This window comes from Mus caroli, chromosome 11 (genome assembly GCF_900094665.2).
Source record: "Mus caroli chromosome 11, CAROLI_EIJ_v1.1, whole genome shotgun sequence".
NCBI lineage: Eukaryota > Metazoa > Chordata > Mammalia > Rodentia > Muridae > Mus > Mus caroli.
In genome coordinates, this window is record NC_034580.1 from 97461575 (window position 1) to 97478053 (window position 16479).

The following is a 16479-nucleotide window of genomic DNA, read 5'->3' on the forward strand; positions in this document are numbered from 1 at the left end:
GTTTGTTTTTTCGAGACAGGGTTTCTCTGTATAGCCCTGGCTGTCCTGGAACTCACTCTGTAGACCAGGCTGGCCTCGAACTCAGAAATCTGCTTGCCTCTGCCTCCCGAGTGCTGGGATTAAAGGCGTGCGCAGCTCTGACCTCTTAAATTCCAGCCAAACTCCGGAATATAAAGATGCCTGCCTTCTACACTCCCAATCAGATTTCAGGCCTGTCTGCTCTGGGATTTCTACAGAGTAACCACTTGATTAGAAAAGACAAAAGGACCCTTCCATAGTAGGAAGCTGTGCTTCCCGCTCCTAGTCCTACTTAGGTTCCCTGTCTTTAATATAAAGGACAGCTCAGCTTTTCCTGGTTAAAAAAAAAAAAATTCTACATTCACTTGCAGAAATCTCTTAAAGTGGAATAACTTCTGCTTTTCTTTGATTTCCTCTGAATTGAACTCTTACTTAAAAAAAAAAAAAAGAGTTCCAGGGCACCTCCCAAACCGTTCTTCCCTAAGCAAAAGCTTCTTAGATAATGGTAGGGCTTCTTGCCAATCTTAAAAACTTAAACCCTCACATCAGTGCTAACAGGTTAATAGCTCTGAACCTTGTTTTATTTCTCATTAGTGAAAAATTCCACTGGACTATGGGTAAGACAGTCTCCCAGCTCACCTCTCGGAAGGATGAGTACAAGCCTATCCTACCTGATAACCCAGCCATGGCCAGCCAGGCTGCCAACTACTTCAGCACTGGTAGCAGCAAGCCAGCACACTCCTGTATGCCTTATGAAAAGGCTGCTAGTTCCAGCTTTGTGACTTGTCCTACCTGCCAAGGCAATGGGGAGATCCCACAAGGTGAGTAGCCCAAGGCTCTGGAAACACTCTAGAAACCAGGGGTCGATCCAGATCTGCCCCTCTGCATCTCCTGGAGTAGGTAGACCTCTCCTCCGTATGCATTCTCAGGCTGGCCAAGAAGTACCCAGGTCCTGCTGTGGTTCTATTCCCCAGCTCCTAGAGGAAAGTTTCATGTCTGTCTGTTCCTCAAGCCAGTGTCTTGGGATTTGGGAAGTTAAAAATGACCTTTTCAAGCCAGGCGTGGTGGTGCACACCTTTAATCCCAGCACTCCGGAGACGGGGGCAGGTGGATTTCTGAGTTCAAGGCCAGCCTGGTCTACAAAGTGAGTTCCAGGACAGCCAGGGCTACACAGAGAAACCCTGTCTCAAAAAAAAAAAAAAAAAAAAAAAAAAAAAAAAAGACCTCTCCAAAGGAACAGGGCCACCTCTGACTTTTTAGTGACTCAGTGTGTCTCATATCTGGTTATGGAAGTCCCCATTCCTCTCCGAGCTGAAAGCTGGGCTGTCAACTTCAGTTTTGACAGTGTTCCCAATCCTGCCATGGGACAGAGGCAGCGTGCTCCTGGCACTGCAAGATGGAGTGGAGGGGCGCTTGAGGGAGGCTGGCATAGGAAATGTTTGTCATGGTTACTCCTTGACATTCTCATTCTCTCTCTCTCTCTCTCTTTCCCTCTCCCTCTCCCTCTGCAGAGCAAGAGAAGCAGCTGGTAGCCCTCATCCCTTATGGAGACCAAAGGCTGAAGCCCAGACGCACGTGAGCTTCATACATCCCTTAGGGGCTGCCTTACTTGTCCCCCCTCTTTTTTTTTTTTAAGATTTATTTATTTATTCTATGTAAGTACACTGTAGCTGTCTTCAGACGCACCAGAAGAGGGTATCAGATCTCATTACGAGATGGTTGTAAGGCACCATGTGGTTGCTGAGATTTGAACTCAGGACCTTCGGAAGAGCAGTCGGGTGCTCTTACCTGCTGAGCCATCTCACCAGCCCCTGTCTCCCCTCTTTTGATCTCCCGGTTTGTTTGTTTGTTTGTTTTCCTCTAGAAGCCCGAGTCTCACTGTGCTCAAACTTACACTCCATTCATGTTTCCAAGGATTGTTTGTTTAAGAATGGTAGTATTAGCGGGTGGGATTGTAGCTCACTGATAGTGTGTTTGCTTAGCCAGCATGCACGAGGCCCTGGGTTTGATCTTTAGCAATAAAAAGCCAATGCCATAGTTTTGCTAATTAACTTTGTTTCATAATGTAGGTGACATATGTTAAAATATCATGCCCTATAAATATGTACACTTATATGTCAGTCAAAATATAACAAAATATAAGGCAACATGGATCATAGCTAAGGTATAGCTAAGGCCATTTCATGGCTGTACAAGTCCTTCCAAGAGAGAATAAATCGCCCTGGTTGCCCATACTTTTGCTTTTGCAGTTTATGTTTCTTCCTAGGAGAGATTGAAAACAAGCTGTTCAGATCTCTGTTCTGGACCACTTTAGAACCTCAGAAGCAGCCCTGGGCTTCAGTGTGGTGCCCATGAACCTTTATGTGGTCAGCATCCATTTACCATAGATCCCCGTAACCTCCTCCAAAGACCCTCAGCTTCTACCTGAGAGCTGTTGCCCAGCCTCCACCCCAGCCACTGTACTAAAAGTACATCTCCCAAGAGATGGCTCAGCAGGTCGAGGTGCTTGCTCCCTAGTCTATGACCTGAGTTCAAACTCCAGGCCTCACATGGTAAGAGCAAACTAACTCCCACAAGTGTCCCTCTGTGATAAAATTAGAAACAAGCAGTGCCCCTCATAAAATGCTGAGTCCTGTCTCTTTTAATTCATATCTCTGATTGATTAGCATGGGTAAGTGGTATCCCATTCAAAGAATTGGCTTTAGTTAAATATTAAAACTCAGAGCTCTCAAATAATCGTGGACTGGTTTCTAGTAGTGATCATAGCACTCGTTGAGACGTTGTTGTGTGCCAGGAACAGTTGTTTTTTTCTCTGTGGACCATAGGAAATTCTATGAAATACAGTTATCTCCACTTACAGACATCCTGAGCTTTTGAAGAGGTTAGATAGTGTCGCTCGGCATTATGTCAATGGGGATAGAGAGTTGGGGTGAAAGCCAGGTTGCCTGCCTTCCAATCCTGTTCTGAACCACAGCTAGAGGGCTAAGTGTGCAGTTGCCAGATGATGTGAAAGAGAACATGTCTGGGGGTCTGAGTCCCCTCCGGGTTTCTTTGGTGTTGAGATTTCTCTCTTCCTGCTTTCTTTCATGCAGGAAGCTCTTTGTGTTCCTGTCGGTGGCCATCTGCCTGCTGATTTTCTTCCTTACCATCTTTTTCCTGTATCCCCGACCCATTGCTGTGCGTCCTGTCGGCCTCAACTCCTCCACAGTAACCTTTGAAGACACTCATGTATGGCTCAACACAACGGTACGTGGTAGCCGCTCCTCATTTCACCCCTACGTTCTTCTCCAAAGCACCACCATGTAGCCTAAGGGGTAGATACCAAGGACCTCGTGGTATGCAGACGATTCTGAGGCAACATGAGCTCCGTAGTAGATTGTATGGAATTGGGACTCCGAATCGTGGAAGGTCAGAATCTGGACCAGATCAGTCCTGGGGATGTCTAGGAGAAAAAAATGGAGAGAAACAGAATAGGGTAAAACTGGATATTGGAAGGCTAGAGAAATGGTTTAGCAGTTAAGACCTCTGGCTGTTCTTCCAGAGGACCCAGGTTCAGTTCCCAGCACCCATACGGCAGCTCACACTGCCTGTAATCCAGTTCCGAGTGATTTGACATCCTCACACAGAAATGCATGCAGCCAAAACTCGAGTGCACATAAAAATAAATCTTTAAAAAAAAAAACAGCCTGGCCAGGTGGTGGTGGCATACATCTTTAATCCCATCACTCAGGAGACAGGGGCAGACAGATCTCTGTGAGTTCAAGGCCAGCCTAGTCTACAAGAGTCAGTTCCAGGACAGTCAGGGCTACACAGAGAAACCTTGCCTTGAAACACACACACACACACACACACACACACACACACACGGATCCTGAGCCAGCAGCTTTGATGGGTAGATTCAAGTTGGGTCTTAAATTCCTAAGCTCAAGTGATCTCAGCCTCCAGACTGACTGGGACTGTAGGGGTGCACCACAGAACCCTTAAAGGTGACCCCTGCCATTAAGAGCCTTCAGAGTCCTTTGAACCTGAGGCCCAAAAGGGTGGGATGGGACTCAGGCCAAAGAGCCAGGCTGATGCAGCTGCTTGTGATCTCCATCGTCACCGTTTCTTTCCTGAAGTGGAAAGTCGGTTGGATGATGTTATGTTGGGACAAACGCGCAAAGGAACATTTCCTTAAAGTGGACACGGGAGAGAAGATGTTCTGCTAAAGCAAGCACATGAAAGGATGGGTATGAAGGATACTTGGCTAACATGTAACACGCATGTGTTGGTCTACCTTGCATAGTTGAGCTGTGTTTTTCAGGACGCTATAAAGAGAAACACCAAAGCCAGGTGGTGGTGGCGCAAGCCTTTAATCCCAGCACTTGGGAGGCAGGGGCAGGCGGATTTCTGAGTTCGAGGCCAGCTTGGTCTACAAAATGAGTTCCAGGACAGCCAGGGCTATACAGAGAAACCCTGTCTCAGAAAAAGACAGAGAGAGACAGAGAGAAACAGAGAGAGAGAGAGACAGAGAGAGAGAGAGACAGACAGAGAGAGAAATACCCAGAAAAACCCTTGTGCTGGTGTGCTGCCATTTCTAGCCACTTCTTTTTTTTTTTTTTTTTTTTTTTTTTTTTGTGGTTTTTCGAGACAGGGTTTCTCTGTGTAGCTCTGGCTGTCCTGGAACTCACTTTGTAGACCAGGCTGGCCTCGAACTCAGAAATCCGCCTGCCTCTGCCTCCCGAGTGCTGGGATTAAAGGCGTGCGCCACCACGCCAGGCTCTAGCCACTTCTGATGACTCACTGATTGACTGCACGTGCTGAGGCAAGGCATGTGGAGGACACGTGATGTTTGGAGGGTATAAATAGGACTGGACAGAGGTGTGGAGGCTGAGCTAGGCTTGCTGGTACAGCTAGTTGTGTAATGCTTGTGAGTCACAAGTCTTCGTTGATCTTCACTTCCCTGAGAGAGGCACAGCAGAGCTTGAGCTGAGGCTGAGTCCTGGCTGTCTCTGCGAGGTCATCATGTCACCGCTGTTGCTAACCTGACTACTGAACTGGACTGCTAGTGTATCCGTGAAGTGTTTGCCAGTAGATAGAGCTGCCGCTGCTGACCTATGCACTGAACTGCTGATTTCCAGACAGCACAGATGGGAGTTGCTCCAAAGAGCCTTTCTAAACTGGTCCACATCCCCCATATCCTTTGTTTTCCACTACTTCTGGTGGATAGTGGGCTACAAGGGAGGTTAACGTGTTTTAAGAACCATCATTAAGGGCTGGAGATATGGCTCAGTGGTTAAGAGCACTGACTGCTCTTCCGAAGGTCCTGAGTTCAAATTCCAGCAATCCCATGGTGGCTCACAACCATCCTTAATGAGATCTGACGCCCTCTTCTGGCGCATCTGAAGACAGCTACAGTGTACTTAGATAGAATAATAAATAAATAAATAAAAACATCATTAAAAATAAGTTTTGAAAAAAAAGTTAAAATTACGCTTTTCCTTGCTGTCACCTCCAGAATGTCCTGAACATCTTCAACAGCAACTTCTATCCCATCACAGTGACACAGCTGACAGCCGAGGTGCTCCACCAGGCCTCTGTGGTAGGCCAGGTCACCAGCAGCCTCCACCTGCACGTCGGCCCGTTGGCCAGTGAGCAGGTAACGCCCCTCTTCCTGGCCAGCCCTCTACACAGGCATGTAATGTGGTGACGGAGAGGGGCCAGCCTGAGGTACAGCTAATCTTGTGCCCCTCTGCTTGACAGATGCCTTACGAAGTTGCCAGCAGGATTTCGGATGAAAACACATAGTGAGTGCCCTTTGGTCTCCTCTCTCCTTACCCAGTTACCTAGTCACTGAAGGGCTGGTGAGGTAAAGGTGTTTGCCACCATAACCTGAGTTTAATCTTCCAGTCTTGCATGATAGGAAGAGAAAGAGAACCCACTCCCACAAGTCGTCCTTTGATATCCAGACATTTACCATTACTCAAGTGTGCCTACACTCAATGATTCTTGCTTTTTGAGACAGTGTTGCTCTGGGTAGCCCTGGCTGTCCTGGAACTTGCTCTGTAGACCAGGCTAGCCTCGAACTCAGAGATCCACCTGCTTCTGCCTTCCAAATGGTTGGATTAAAGGTGCAAGCCACCACTGCCCAGCAACCAAATGTATTTTTAAATTTTAAAAGTATCCACTTTCTGATTACTGGTTTCCTGGTTGCTTCAGACTCAGGGACCCGCCTCAAGCCTGCCCTCTTGTGGGTAGGACTGCAATATGCAAGGGTAAAAGTCCACAGCCTCTTGCTGTTGGGCCTAGATTAGAATAACAGGGTGCAATTTTGTTAATCTTTATGGGAATCGGACTCCTTGAATCTCTGTGGAAGAAAAATACCTAGTTTTCTGCCAAGAAGAGGTCAGCGTGTGCTTGGGCCAATAACGTGGATGGCCAGGTGACCAGGTTCATCCTAGAGAATAAGAGTTAGGGACATCTTAGAGGCTCCTGATGGGAGGCAAGAAAACTGTGCCTTGTGACTTGTAAGTCTCCTTGGAGTTTCCTGAACACCTGCTCACTGTAAAACAAAGTTCAATGTTCTCTCTCTCTCAGCAAAATCTGTACATGGCCGAAAATCAGAGTCCACCATATTCTTTTTGAATATCCAGTAAGTATGGCGTGGAACTCCTGTGTCCCCACTCCCACTTCAGTCTCGACTTAGCCATAATTCACAGAGTAAAGAAAGAGCGCTGGTAGCTGATATCATGAGTCTTTGTTAGCTCCAGAGATTAGGGCTTGTTCCAGATCTTATCCTACACAGGTCTTGCTTATGCGCCCTGTCTGGAGCTTCGGGAACACAGGTCGGGCAGCTGCCTCAGTATCTTGGCAGAGCAGGTAGCCGAAGGAACTGGGAGGGAGGTCCTTAGGGAGACAGCCTCACACACACAGTAGAGCCAAGGCCAAAGCTGTCCTTTTCCCTCCCAGATTTTACCACAAGCCCTGCTTCCTCTCCAGGGGTTCTCTGACCTGCTCCTTCCTAAGCCATCCACAACAGCTGCCCTTCCAGAGCTTTGAATATGTAGACTGCAGAGAAAACATGTCCCTGCCCCTGGAGCTGCCCCGCCCAGCCTGATCTGTCTGCTGCCCCTGGACTCCAGGCACCTGCAAGCTGATCTGCAGCTCAGCTCCATGGAGCTCAAGGAAAGACTGTAGTGACTTTGTTGAAGGAAAAGTCCTGCTTTGGGCTCTGCCTCCCCCTAACACCCTCAGCACACGGAGCTTCTGTAACAATTCATAGTCCCTGAGTCCTCAGACTCCCCCCCCCCCCCCGGAGTCATTTCTGATGGATCTTACCCATGGTCTGTGTGTGGAGGAAGGTCTACCTTGGCATTGTCTTGGGACTGAGCATGTTGGTTACCCAGCTCCGCCAAGGGTGGATCTTCAATCGCAATGAAGAAAACGCTGTAGTTTTATCTAGACTTTGCAGCATGGATGAATCTTTTTCAAGTTTTCCTCCCAGTAATAAGTGGCTTTGGGGATATCCAGTGCTGTTTCCAAAGTCTTCTTGGGTGACTATAAATGTTCTCCTGTGCTGTCTGCTTTGATCATGTGATAATGATGGTAATAGACTACTTCTCTCAGTAAATGGTAGACAATAAGGTCCCCTCATCCTTCCTGGTTCGGGATACTATCCCTGGCTTCCAGGAAGGGAGATTTACACCATCTAAACTCTTCTCGATAGTCTAGCTCCAACGCTTTCTTCACAGCAGAAGCCGAGGAGCTGAGGAGAAGCCATCGGGTGTACCCTAGAGCAAAGGCAGAGCCAGTTGCAAAGATATTTATTAAAGAAAAGTTTCTAAGCCCACCATCCAGAGCCCATGTGAGTGGACACAGGTAAGACAGGCAGTAGAGCAGGCCCAGGGGCAGTGTTCAGAAAGCATGAAGGACATAAGCTATTGATACCAGGCCAAAGCTGTGGGGCTCTCATGGATTCTCTGCATCAAGCCCACCCTCTGCTGTCCTCTGGGATGTGACTGAAGAGTGACAGATTCACCAGAATTTCCTCCCTTGCCTGTCACTACACTGACGCCAAACCACAGGTAACCCCCAGTTTTCTACTGGACTTCAGGTGGAGATACGATGTCTGTGTTGCAGGAGAGCAGAAACATGTGTTCTCTAAAGCTAGCTAGCGTCTGCCCTCCAGACAGGTGCAAAGGCGAAGGGCGGTGTGGTTGGGGAAAACTGAATTTGCAGTAAGAAGAATGCAAGGAAAGGGTGGTAACTGAGCTGGGTAACTAGCCTGGGGCTACACAGATGGGGAGGAAGTCTGCACCAAGCTTTCCCTCCTGGGTAGCCAGGGCTAAGGTGTACAAAGAAAAGGAGACCCAGGGAAGTCAAGCTGAGATTAGAGTGTATAAAGCATCGAATGTAAAAGATTTCTAACAATAAATTGTTCTTTAGCCGTGCCAAAGGAAAAGGGGCATTCCTGGACAGAAAAATAAGGGGAGCTGGTGTACCAACATCTCACGAAGAATCTGTGTGTGTGCATGCTTGTGCACATGTGTGTGGAGGTCAGAGCACTTTCTTGGGTGTTCTTTGGGTATTGCTTTTTTTTTTTCCTTTCTTTTTACTGTGTTTTATTTTGAGACAGAGTCTCACTGTATAGCCCTGACTGCTGCTGCCTCCCAAGGGCTGGGATTAAAGGTGTGTGTCCCTGTACTAGACACTATCCTTAAGAAGAAAAGTCATGTTCCAGGGAAGCTAGCTGTATCCAACTCCCAAGTGCTGGGATCTCGAGCATGTGCCACTGTGCCAGCTTTTCTTATATGATTTAGTTAGGGTTTTTATTCCTACAGCAAAAACACCATGACCTAGCCAGGCGTGGTGGTGCACGCCTTTAATTGGGAGGCAGAGGCAGGCGGATTTCTGAGTTCGAGGCCAGCCTGGTCTACAAAGTGAGTTCCAGGACAGCCAGGGCTATACAGAGAAACCCTGTCTCGAAAAACAAAACAAACAAACAAAACAAACAACAACAAAAAAAAACCATCATGACCAAAAAGCAAGTTGAGGAGAAAAGGGTTTATTTAGCTTACACTTCGAGATCACAGTCCATCTTTGGAGGAAGTCAAGACAGGAACTCAGACAGGATGAGAACTTGGAAGCGGGGCTGATGCAGAGGCCATATGTCGGGGTGGTGAGGTGCAGCTGATTACTGGCTTGCTTTCCTGGCTTGCTCAACCTGCTTTCTTACAAAGCCCGGGACCACCAGCCCAGGGATGGTAACACCCACCTCGAGCTGGGCCTTCTCCCAGTGATCACTAATTTTAAAAAAAGGCCAACTGTTGGATCTCATGGAGGCATTTCCTCAACTGAGGCTCCTTTCTCTGTGATGACTCTAGCATGTGTCAAGTTGACGTACGATACCAGCCAGTACACCTGGGTTCTGAGGATGAAACTAAGGCCTTGGTACGTGCAAGATGAGAGAACTTTACCAACTGGCTACCTCCTCAGGCTACAGACTTTTCTGTTCTGATAGGCACACAGGCTTCCAAGCCTTTCGAATCATGTTCTACTTCTCTGGCTTCTGAGTGATTATCCACAAGGCTTGCTCTCTCCCGTTTTGTATCCCTAGATACATTTGATTACTATTCTACTTCCAAGCCAGCCTCTACACTGTCCCACTGATAACCATTCAGGTATCATCCCTAGACTACCCCAACGCAAAGCTCCTGACCCTGAGCTGATGACTCCGTGTTAATGCGAAATGACCCATTGGTTCCCCCACATCATTGTGACTGAGGGAGGCTTTCTCAGAATTGGAGCAGAAAGGCCTTCATAGGATTTGTGTGTTCCTGGAGACTGATACTGAGGGTCTCCAGCCCTGCCTCCTCTTCCAGCTTGGACTGGGAACCTCCTGGCCCTCTGCTAAGTGAAAGGTGTGACACCTAGGAAGAAAAAAGCTTGAGAACTTTAGCAGGCAAGCTCTTCTCCTTTCCAGGGCCACGTGTCCTGAGCCCATTGCTGCAACATCTCTCTTTTGGATTCTCTCAGTCCCCTCCTGCCTCCCCTGTTTTAACAGCTCAATACCTAGTATGGGCGTGGAACTGTGTAAGACCCCCAACCCCTGATTCTTCAGCTGCTCTAGTGTATTGCAGCCCCTCCCTTCTCAGGCTGTATCTCAAGAAGCGATGCTCATTTACAAGCCATGAAGCCTATCATCCCAATAAGGAACAGTGGTCATAGTTGTAAGAAGGGCAAGCTTGGGGTGGGCATGGGGGTGGGGGCTCAAGACCATGTTCTCCCTAGGCTTGGCCACATACAGCATGGGCTTGCTCTCCCATCCTTCACCTCTACTGTGGGTCTTTCCGCCCTCCTCCCTCCTCCTCATTAACCAGTCTCTTGGTTCTTTCCAGGAATTACATTTTAATTCCAGCTAGCCTCCTTTCCAAATGCAGCTGGCTTTTTGGATTTGAAAGATTGCTGGGTGGAAAGAAAGTGTGGTTGCTGTCTGGTTTTTTTGTTTGTTTGGTGGTGCTTGGGTTTTTTGTTTGGTTGATTTTTGGGTTTTGTTTTTATTTTCACTTTCATCAGGTCTTGGAGTCCATCTCTGGATCACCACTGCTGGATGTAATTAGTTGACTAAAAAAAAAAAAAAAAAAAAAGACAGGAAGCAAAACGAGTCAGTTGTTTCTGGATGTGCTGCTGCTTTGAGATAATGGTAAAATATCAACGTGTGAAATAAAACAGAGCAGCTGCTGCTCTTCAGCCTACACTGCTGAGAACCGGCACGGGTGGCCTTGCCCTCCCTCGGGACCTGTGCCCCGGTCAGTCCTCCCATTTCATACAGTGGTTAGGAGTTACCAGCTGGTAGTCTGGCCTGATGGCTCAAGCCTGTAATCTTGGCTACTTGGGAAGCTGAATTAAGAAGATCTCAAGTTCAAGACTTGCTTGAGGTACTGAGTGAGTTCAAAGCGAGCCCAGGAGACATAATAAGATCCTGCCTCAAACTAAAAAAAGTAGGAGGCTGGAGCTCACAGGCCAAGTGGTAGGTAGGTAGGATGCGCCTTTAGTCCCAGCACAACAGAGGCTGAGGCAGGCAGATATCTATGAGTTCAAGGCCAGGCTGCTCTATGAGTCCCTGGACAGCCAAAACTACACAGAGACCTTGTCTTGAAAAAGAAAAAAAAGGGGGGGGGGGCGGGGCTTGCTATTTCCAACACTCACACCAGACAGCTCACAACTACAACTACACAACTAATTCCAGCTCTAGGGAATCTCCTGCTGTCTTCTGGCCTCCTCAGATACCCACCCATGTGGAAAAACACCTAGGTAACTACTTTTTTTTTTTAAGTAAAATAATTTTTTTTAAGAAGGGTAGAGCAGATAGGGACAATAGCTCAGGGCTAAGCATTTGACTAGTATGCACAAGGCCCTGGGTTCAATTCCCTGTACTACAAAAATAATTTCAAAACAAAACCCAGAAGTGACTTTGAAATGATTCCAGTTCTCTCCCTGGACCTATGCTAAGAAATCCCCCTTGGCTTCCACAGGCACAGGAGGACCTGCACTCAACACTTAGCCAGAGCCCCTTTACCTCTCACCGTGAGTCGGGAATATTTAGAAGAGCTAGACTGGCAAGCATTCGTGATACCTGATAAGACAAAGCACAAGTCACTCAACTGGCAGTCGCTGAGGAGGCTGGGGGGAGGAATAGGCCCTTCCTGTGGCTAGGCACAGAATCTCCACTAGGAAGGCATTCTGTGGTTCCCTGTTCCAGACATTATAGGGATCAAATTTTATCTGCCGATAACCTACAACATTCCCCACCTTCTCTGCCATGCCCTAGAAAAATGGCCGACACCTACCCAATCACTCTATTCTTTCTTTACTAACTTAGGTTGGAGGAAATCTATTCAGAAGGAGGACACTTAAGGCTGTTAGAGGACAAGGGTGCCAGGAAAGATTGGACAGGACAGGGACCAAGAGAACTTCTAAACTACAGGACTGGGGTGCGTGTAAGGGGCCCCCTCACCTCCTGCCCTCGCAGCTGGCACACTTACAGCGGCCTGGAAGGATGGGGGGTTTATCGCACACTTTACAGGATTGCTGGCCATCTTGTTGAGCTCCGGCTGGTTTAGTCTGTAGTCCTTGCCTTTGAGTGTCCTTCTGGAGACTATCCTTGAAGATGCTCTGTGTAGGTGGGTCTTGCTCCTTTTGTGACTTTGGCCCAGGCGGCTGTGGCTGTCCTTGTGCCTTCTCCTGTGGCTGTGCTTGTTGTTCTGGCTGTGCAGGTGGTGGCCCTTTTGAATCCTGTTGGGGTCCTTTTGAGTCCTGTTGGGGTCCTTTTGAGTCCTGTTGGGGTCCTTTTGAATCCTGTTGGGGTTCCTTTGAGTCCTGTTGGGGTCCTTTTGAATCTTGGTGTGGCTGAGATGTTTTCTCAAAATGCTGTTTCTTCTCTTCCTGCTTTTTTGCATTCTAGCAAAAAAAAAAAAACAAAAAACCAGCAGTTGACATCATCTCTCCTCACCTAATCACTCACCTACAAGATAAACTGGGCAGTGGAGCAAGGGAGAAGTGTAAACTGCCAGAAGTCTGTCTCTATCCTTTGAACTAGAGGCTGAGGGATAAAGAGCAGTTCCTGGGGCTGGAGTGACGGCTCCATAGTTAGGAGCACATACATTCCTCTTTCAGAGGACCTGAGTTCCCACCACCCACATTAGCAGTTCACAACTGCCTGTAATTCCATTGCCAGAGTTCACTAAGTATATGAAAACGGGTTTTCTGGATGCGGTGGCACACACTTACTACCCCAGAACTTGGAAGGTAAAGTCAGGAGGATTGCCACAAGCTAAAGGTTAGCCTTTGGGTGCTAAGAATCAAACCTGAGTCCTCTGAAAGAAAGAGTAGCCAGTGTTCTTCCCCACCATGCTCTCGCTCTCCAGCTCCTGCTTTTTATTATTTTTAACTGTATGTATGTGGGAGGGGGGAGTATGTTGCATGTATTGTGCAGGTGCCTGTGGACCTCTGAGTCATCTCTCCAGTCAGGAGTACACTGAGTTTTTATTAGAAGCATCTGAGCTCAGGGCTTAGAGATGGCTCCTCAGTGAAGAATGTTTGCTGTCCTTTCAGGGGAGCCGTATTCAGTTTCCAGGACCCACATTAAGTCCAGCACCCATATCAGACAGCTCACAGCTGTCTACATAGTAAACTCCAGCTTCCAGGAATCTGACACCTTCTTTTGTCCTCTTAGGGGTGTGCAAGCACACACACGCACAGGCAAACATATAAAAAGTAAATCTGGGGGACTGGAGAGATGAATCGGTGGTTAAGAGCACTGGCTGCTCTCCCATGGGGCTAAGGTTCAATTCCCAACACCGTATGACAGCTCACAACCATGACACCAGTCTTGGGATCCAACATCCTCCTCCAGTACCAAGTATGTACATTGTACATAAGCACACATGAAAACAAAACAAAAATCTTCAATATATACATTATCAGGCATGGTGCAATACATCTTTAATCCCAGGACTCAAGCAGAGGGAGGTGGATCTCAATGAGTTCAAGTCTGGTCTAGTCTACATAGTAAACTCCAGGCCAACTAAGGCTATGTGGTGAAATTCACTCAAAACTGTTTTCACATAAAAAAGTTGGTGAGTGCCAGGTGTGGTGGCACACGCCTTTAATCCCAGCACTTAGGAGACAGAGGCAGGCAGATTTCTGAGTTCGAGGCCAGCCTGGTCTACAGAGTTCCAGGACAGAGAAACCCTGTCTCGAAAAAACAAACAAACAAACAAACAAAAAGCTGGTGAGATGGCTCAGCAGGTAAGAGCACTGACTACTCTTTCGAAGGTCCTGAGTTCAAATCCCAGCAACCACATGATGGCTCACAACCACCCATAATGAGATCTGACACCCTCTTCTGGTGTGTCTGAAGACAGCTACAGTGTACTTATGTGTATAGTAATAAATAAATCTTTGGGATGGAGAAAGCTGGGACTGAGCAAGCGGGGTTGACCAGAGTGAGCAGATGTTCTAAATTCAATTCCCAAACTGTGGGCATTGGGCTTTACACAGACAGTCTTGTCTCCAGTCAAGTTGAGGTCTGAACCCAGGTAGAACCTGATGACTGGTAATTCCCACCTACATGGGACAGAAGGCATTCCCTCATGTCTCCTAGACCCCTGGCTCCTGTCGAAGTTACTGCCCCCGCAGCCCCCACAGGAGAAGCATGGCTTTCAGTCAGGTACACAATGTCCCAAGCTTCTGACCTTCAGGCTAGACTCCTCCCAGTTACCTAGCAACAGCAAGATAACAAGCCCACTATAAGAGGGGCTGCTTGGTCCCTCCTCGATCTCTTTTTCTTTTTTTAAAGATTTATTTATTTATTATATGTAAGTACACTGTAGCTGTCTTCAGACACTCCAGAGAGGGCGCCAGATCTCGTTACGGATGGTTGTTAGCCACCATGTGGTTGCTGGGATTTGAACTCTCGACCTTTGGAAGAGCAGTAGGGTGCTCTTATCCACTGAGCCATCTCACCAGCCCCCTCCTCGATCTCTTAAGCTTTTACTTTCCTTACTCTCTCCCTCTTACTCTAGCCTTTCTTTTCTCTCTCCTTTTCCCCCTTCTCTCCTCTTGCCCATGGCCAGTCTCTCTCTCTCTCTTCTACCTTTTCTCTTTCCCCCTGCCTTTCTACAATAAAGCTCTAAAACCATAGACTGTCTCTGTTCATCAAGGCCCGCTGTGCTTGGATGATGGGATAGGCTTTCTCCTAATGAGCCGTGCCTAACAATCTCCTGTCAGAAGGCCTTCCTACACTCCAGCCACAGACGGACTAAAAACTCTTACCTGCGTGGGAACCTCTCTGCCTCTGCCCTCTCTCCCGTATCTCCGGGGCGAGAGTGTTGCCCCGGGCGGGCAGCTAGTATGGGGGCTGCTCCTTGTCCACCCCCCACCCCTGCCATGTGGGGTCAGTGGCTTTACACAGCCAGATGCCCACCTGGGGCTGAGTGGAAAGCATCCGGCAGTCCTCCTGCGCCTGCCTGCCCAGAGCACAGAAACTCTGGCTGGACATGGGCTCTCTCCCTCCCCCCCTCTTCCCTTACACCGACAACCCCACACCAAACAACCAGATGAAGGCTCACAACTGTCTGTACAGCCACAGTGTGTACTCATATCCATAAAATAAATCTTTAAACAAACAAACAAACAAACTGAGGTTCGGGCTGGAGAGATGGCTCAGCGGTTAAGAGCACTGACTCCAGAAGAGAGTAATGGTGATGTGCTCATATGCATAAAATAAATAAGTCTTTAAAAAGAGAGAGAGAAAACATTTCATTAAAAAAAAAAAACCTGAGGTTCAAGAAAACAAAAACAAAAAACTTTTTATCTGCCAGACATGATAGCACATGCCTGCAATCCCAGAACTTGGAGTTGGGAAATTTGGTTAGCCTGGTCTACAAAGGACTACACAGTGAGACCTTGCTCCTCTCCCCAAGAAGATACAGTTGAAAAAGTCACTCAAGGGCTGGTGAGATGGCTCAGTGGGTAAGAGCACCCGACTGCTCTTCCGAAAATCCGGAGTTCAAATCCCAGCAACCACATGGTGGCTCACAACCATCCGTAATGAGATCTGACTCCCTCTTCTGGAGTGTCTGAAGACAGCTACAGTGTACTTACATATAATCAATAAATAAATCTTTAAAAAAAAAAAAAGAAAAAGTCACTCAAGTTATGCCAAAAAAAAATGCTTAGAAACATTTCCCAATATGTAAATTGGGTGCTCTTATTTTACACACGAGTTAAGCTTACATAAACCTCAGCCCCACTAGCCACACTGCAGACTCAGCAGCATACAGGCTGAGGGCTACACTATCAGACAGCACAACTTTCCGGCCCTATACACACACTACCCTGAACCAGTCACTGGAGGCTGAGCCCAGAAGTTCCTAGTCAATCCAGGCAAAAGAGTGGGAGACCTCTCGCAAAACTGAACTAGCTTGCCTCCTACCCCAGCAGACAACATTCACAAGCTAGTGATCCACTCCTAGGGAGTCCTTCATCCTTCCCCACTCCCTGATGCCCCATGGTGGACCATGATGGACCAAGCCCCTCTCCTGCACCTGCTCTTGTTGCTGCTGTGCCATCAGCGCCTTCCTCCGTTCCAATGCCATCTGCCGACGCCGGGCCTCCCAGTGGTAGGCACTACCCATGATGGTGTGGTAAAAGAAAATCCCAGCAGGGTGTGAGAGCAGGCAAAGCCCAAAATGATGCCCCTGCACCCAAACGCTTCTGTCACCTCCCACTCCGATCACACCTGCCTGTTACCCGGACCACCTCACAATGTGGCCACTGTGGCCACTGCCAGGACAACTGGGCAGCCCCCCTGCAGTATGGGAAGTGGAGGCCATTCTTACCAAGGCTCATGGGGAGCCCCTGTAGGTCCTCCAGAGTCCAGAGGAGCAAGAAGAGACAGTCTCTCCTCAGCTTGGGGTC

General features: G+C 48.0%; 2 protein-coding genes across 4 annotated transcripts; one reads left to right on the plus strand and one right to left on the minus strand.

Moving 5' to 3' along the window:
- Positions 1–584: 584 nt before the first annotated feature.
- Positions 585–8447, plus strand: Tmem106a (transmembrane protein 106A). The gene is given in 8 exon segments (XM_021176475.2): positions 585–839; positions 1530–1593; positions 3111–3264; positions 5516–5656; positions 5761–5804; positions 6595–6637; positions 6639–6649; positions 6997–8447. Coding segments are annotated over 8 exon segments (783 nt in total). The 5' UTR covers positions 585–631; the 3' UTR covers positions 7115–8447.
- A 2111-nt stretch (positions 8448–10558) lies between these two features.
- Positions 10559–16254, minus strand: LOC110306002 (activating signal cointegrator 1 complex subunit 2 homolog). 3 transcript variants are annotated; one of them, XM_021178191.2, is made up of 4 exons: positions 16107–16254; positions 12042–12456; positions 11583–11632; positions 10559–10620 (listed from the first exon to the last, which is right to left on the minus strand). In XM_021178191.2, exons 1-4 carry the CDS (start codon positions 16194–16196, stop codon positions 10594–10596), a joined length of 582 nt encoding a protein of 193 aa, XP_021033850.1. In that variant the 5' UTR covers positions 16197–16254; the 3' UTR covers positions 10559–10593. The 3 variants fall into 3 exon arrangements, with proteins under 3 accessions (XP_021033850.1, XP_021033851.1, XP_021033852.1); XM_021178192.2 differs by having other exon boundaries at positions 11576–11632; XM_021178193.2 differs by lacking the exon at positions 11583–11632 and having other exon boundaries at positions 10561–10620.
- Positions 16255–16479: the final 225 nt, after the last annotated feature.

Excerpts from the sequence above, each read along its gene's own strand:
- LOC110306002 (XM_021178191.2), bottom strand. The coding sequence starts at position 16,196 with ATGGGTAGTGCCTACCACTGGGAGGCCCGGCGTCGGCAGATGGCATTG. Across the intron at positions 11,633-12,041 it reads CCCCATCCTTCCAGGCCGCT|GTATCACGAATGCTTGCCAG; the intron begins GTAAGTGTGCCA and ends TTGTCTTATCAG. Across the intron at positions 10,621-11,582 it reads CTAAATATTCCCGACTCACG|TCAACTAATTACATCCAGCA; the intron begins GTGAGAGGTAAA and ends TTTTTTTTTTAG.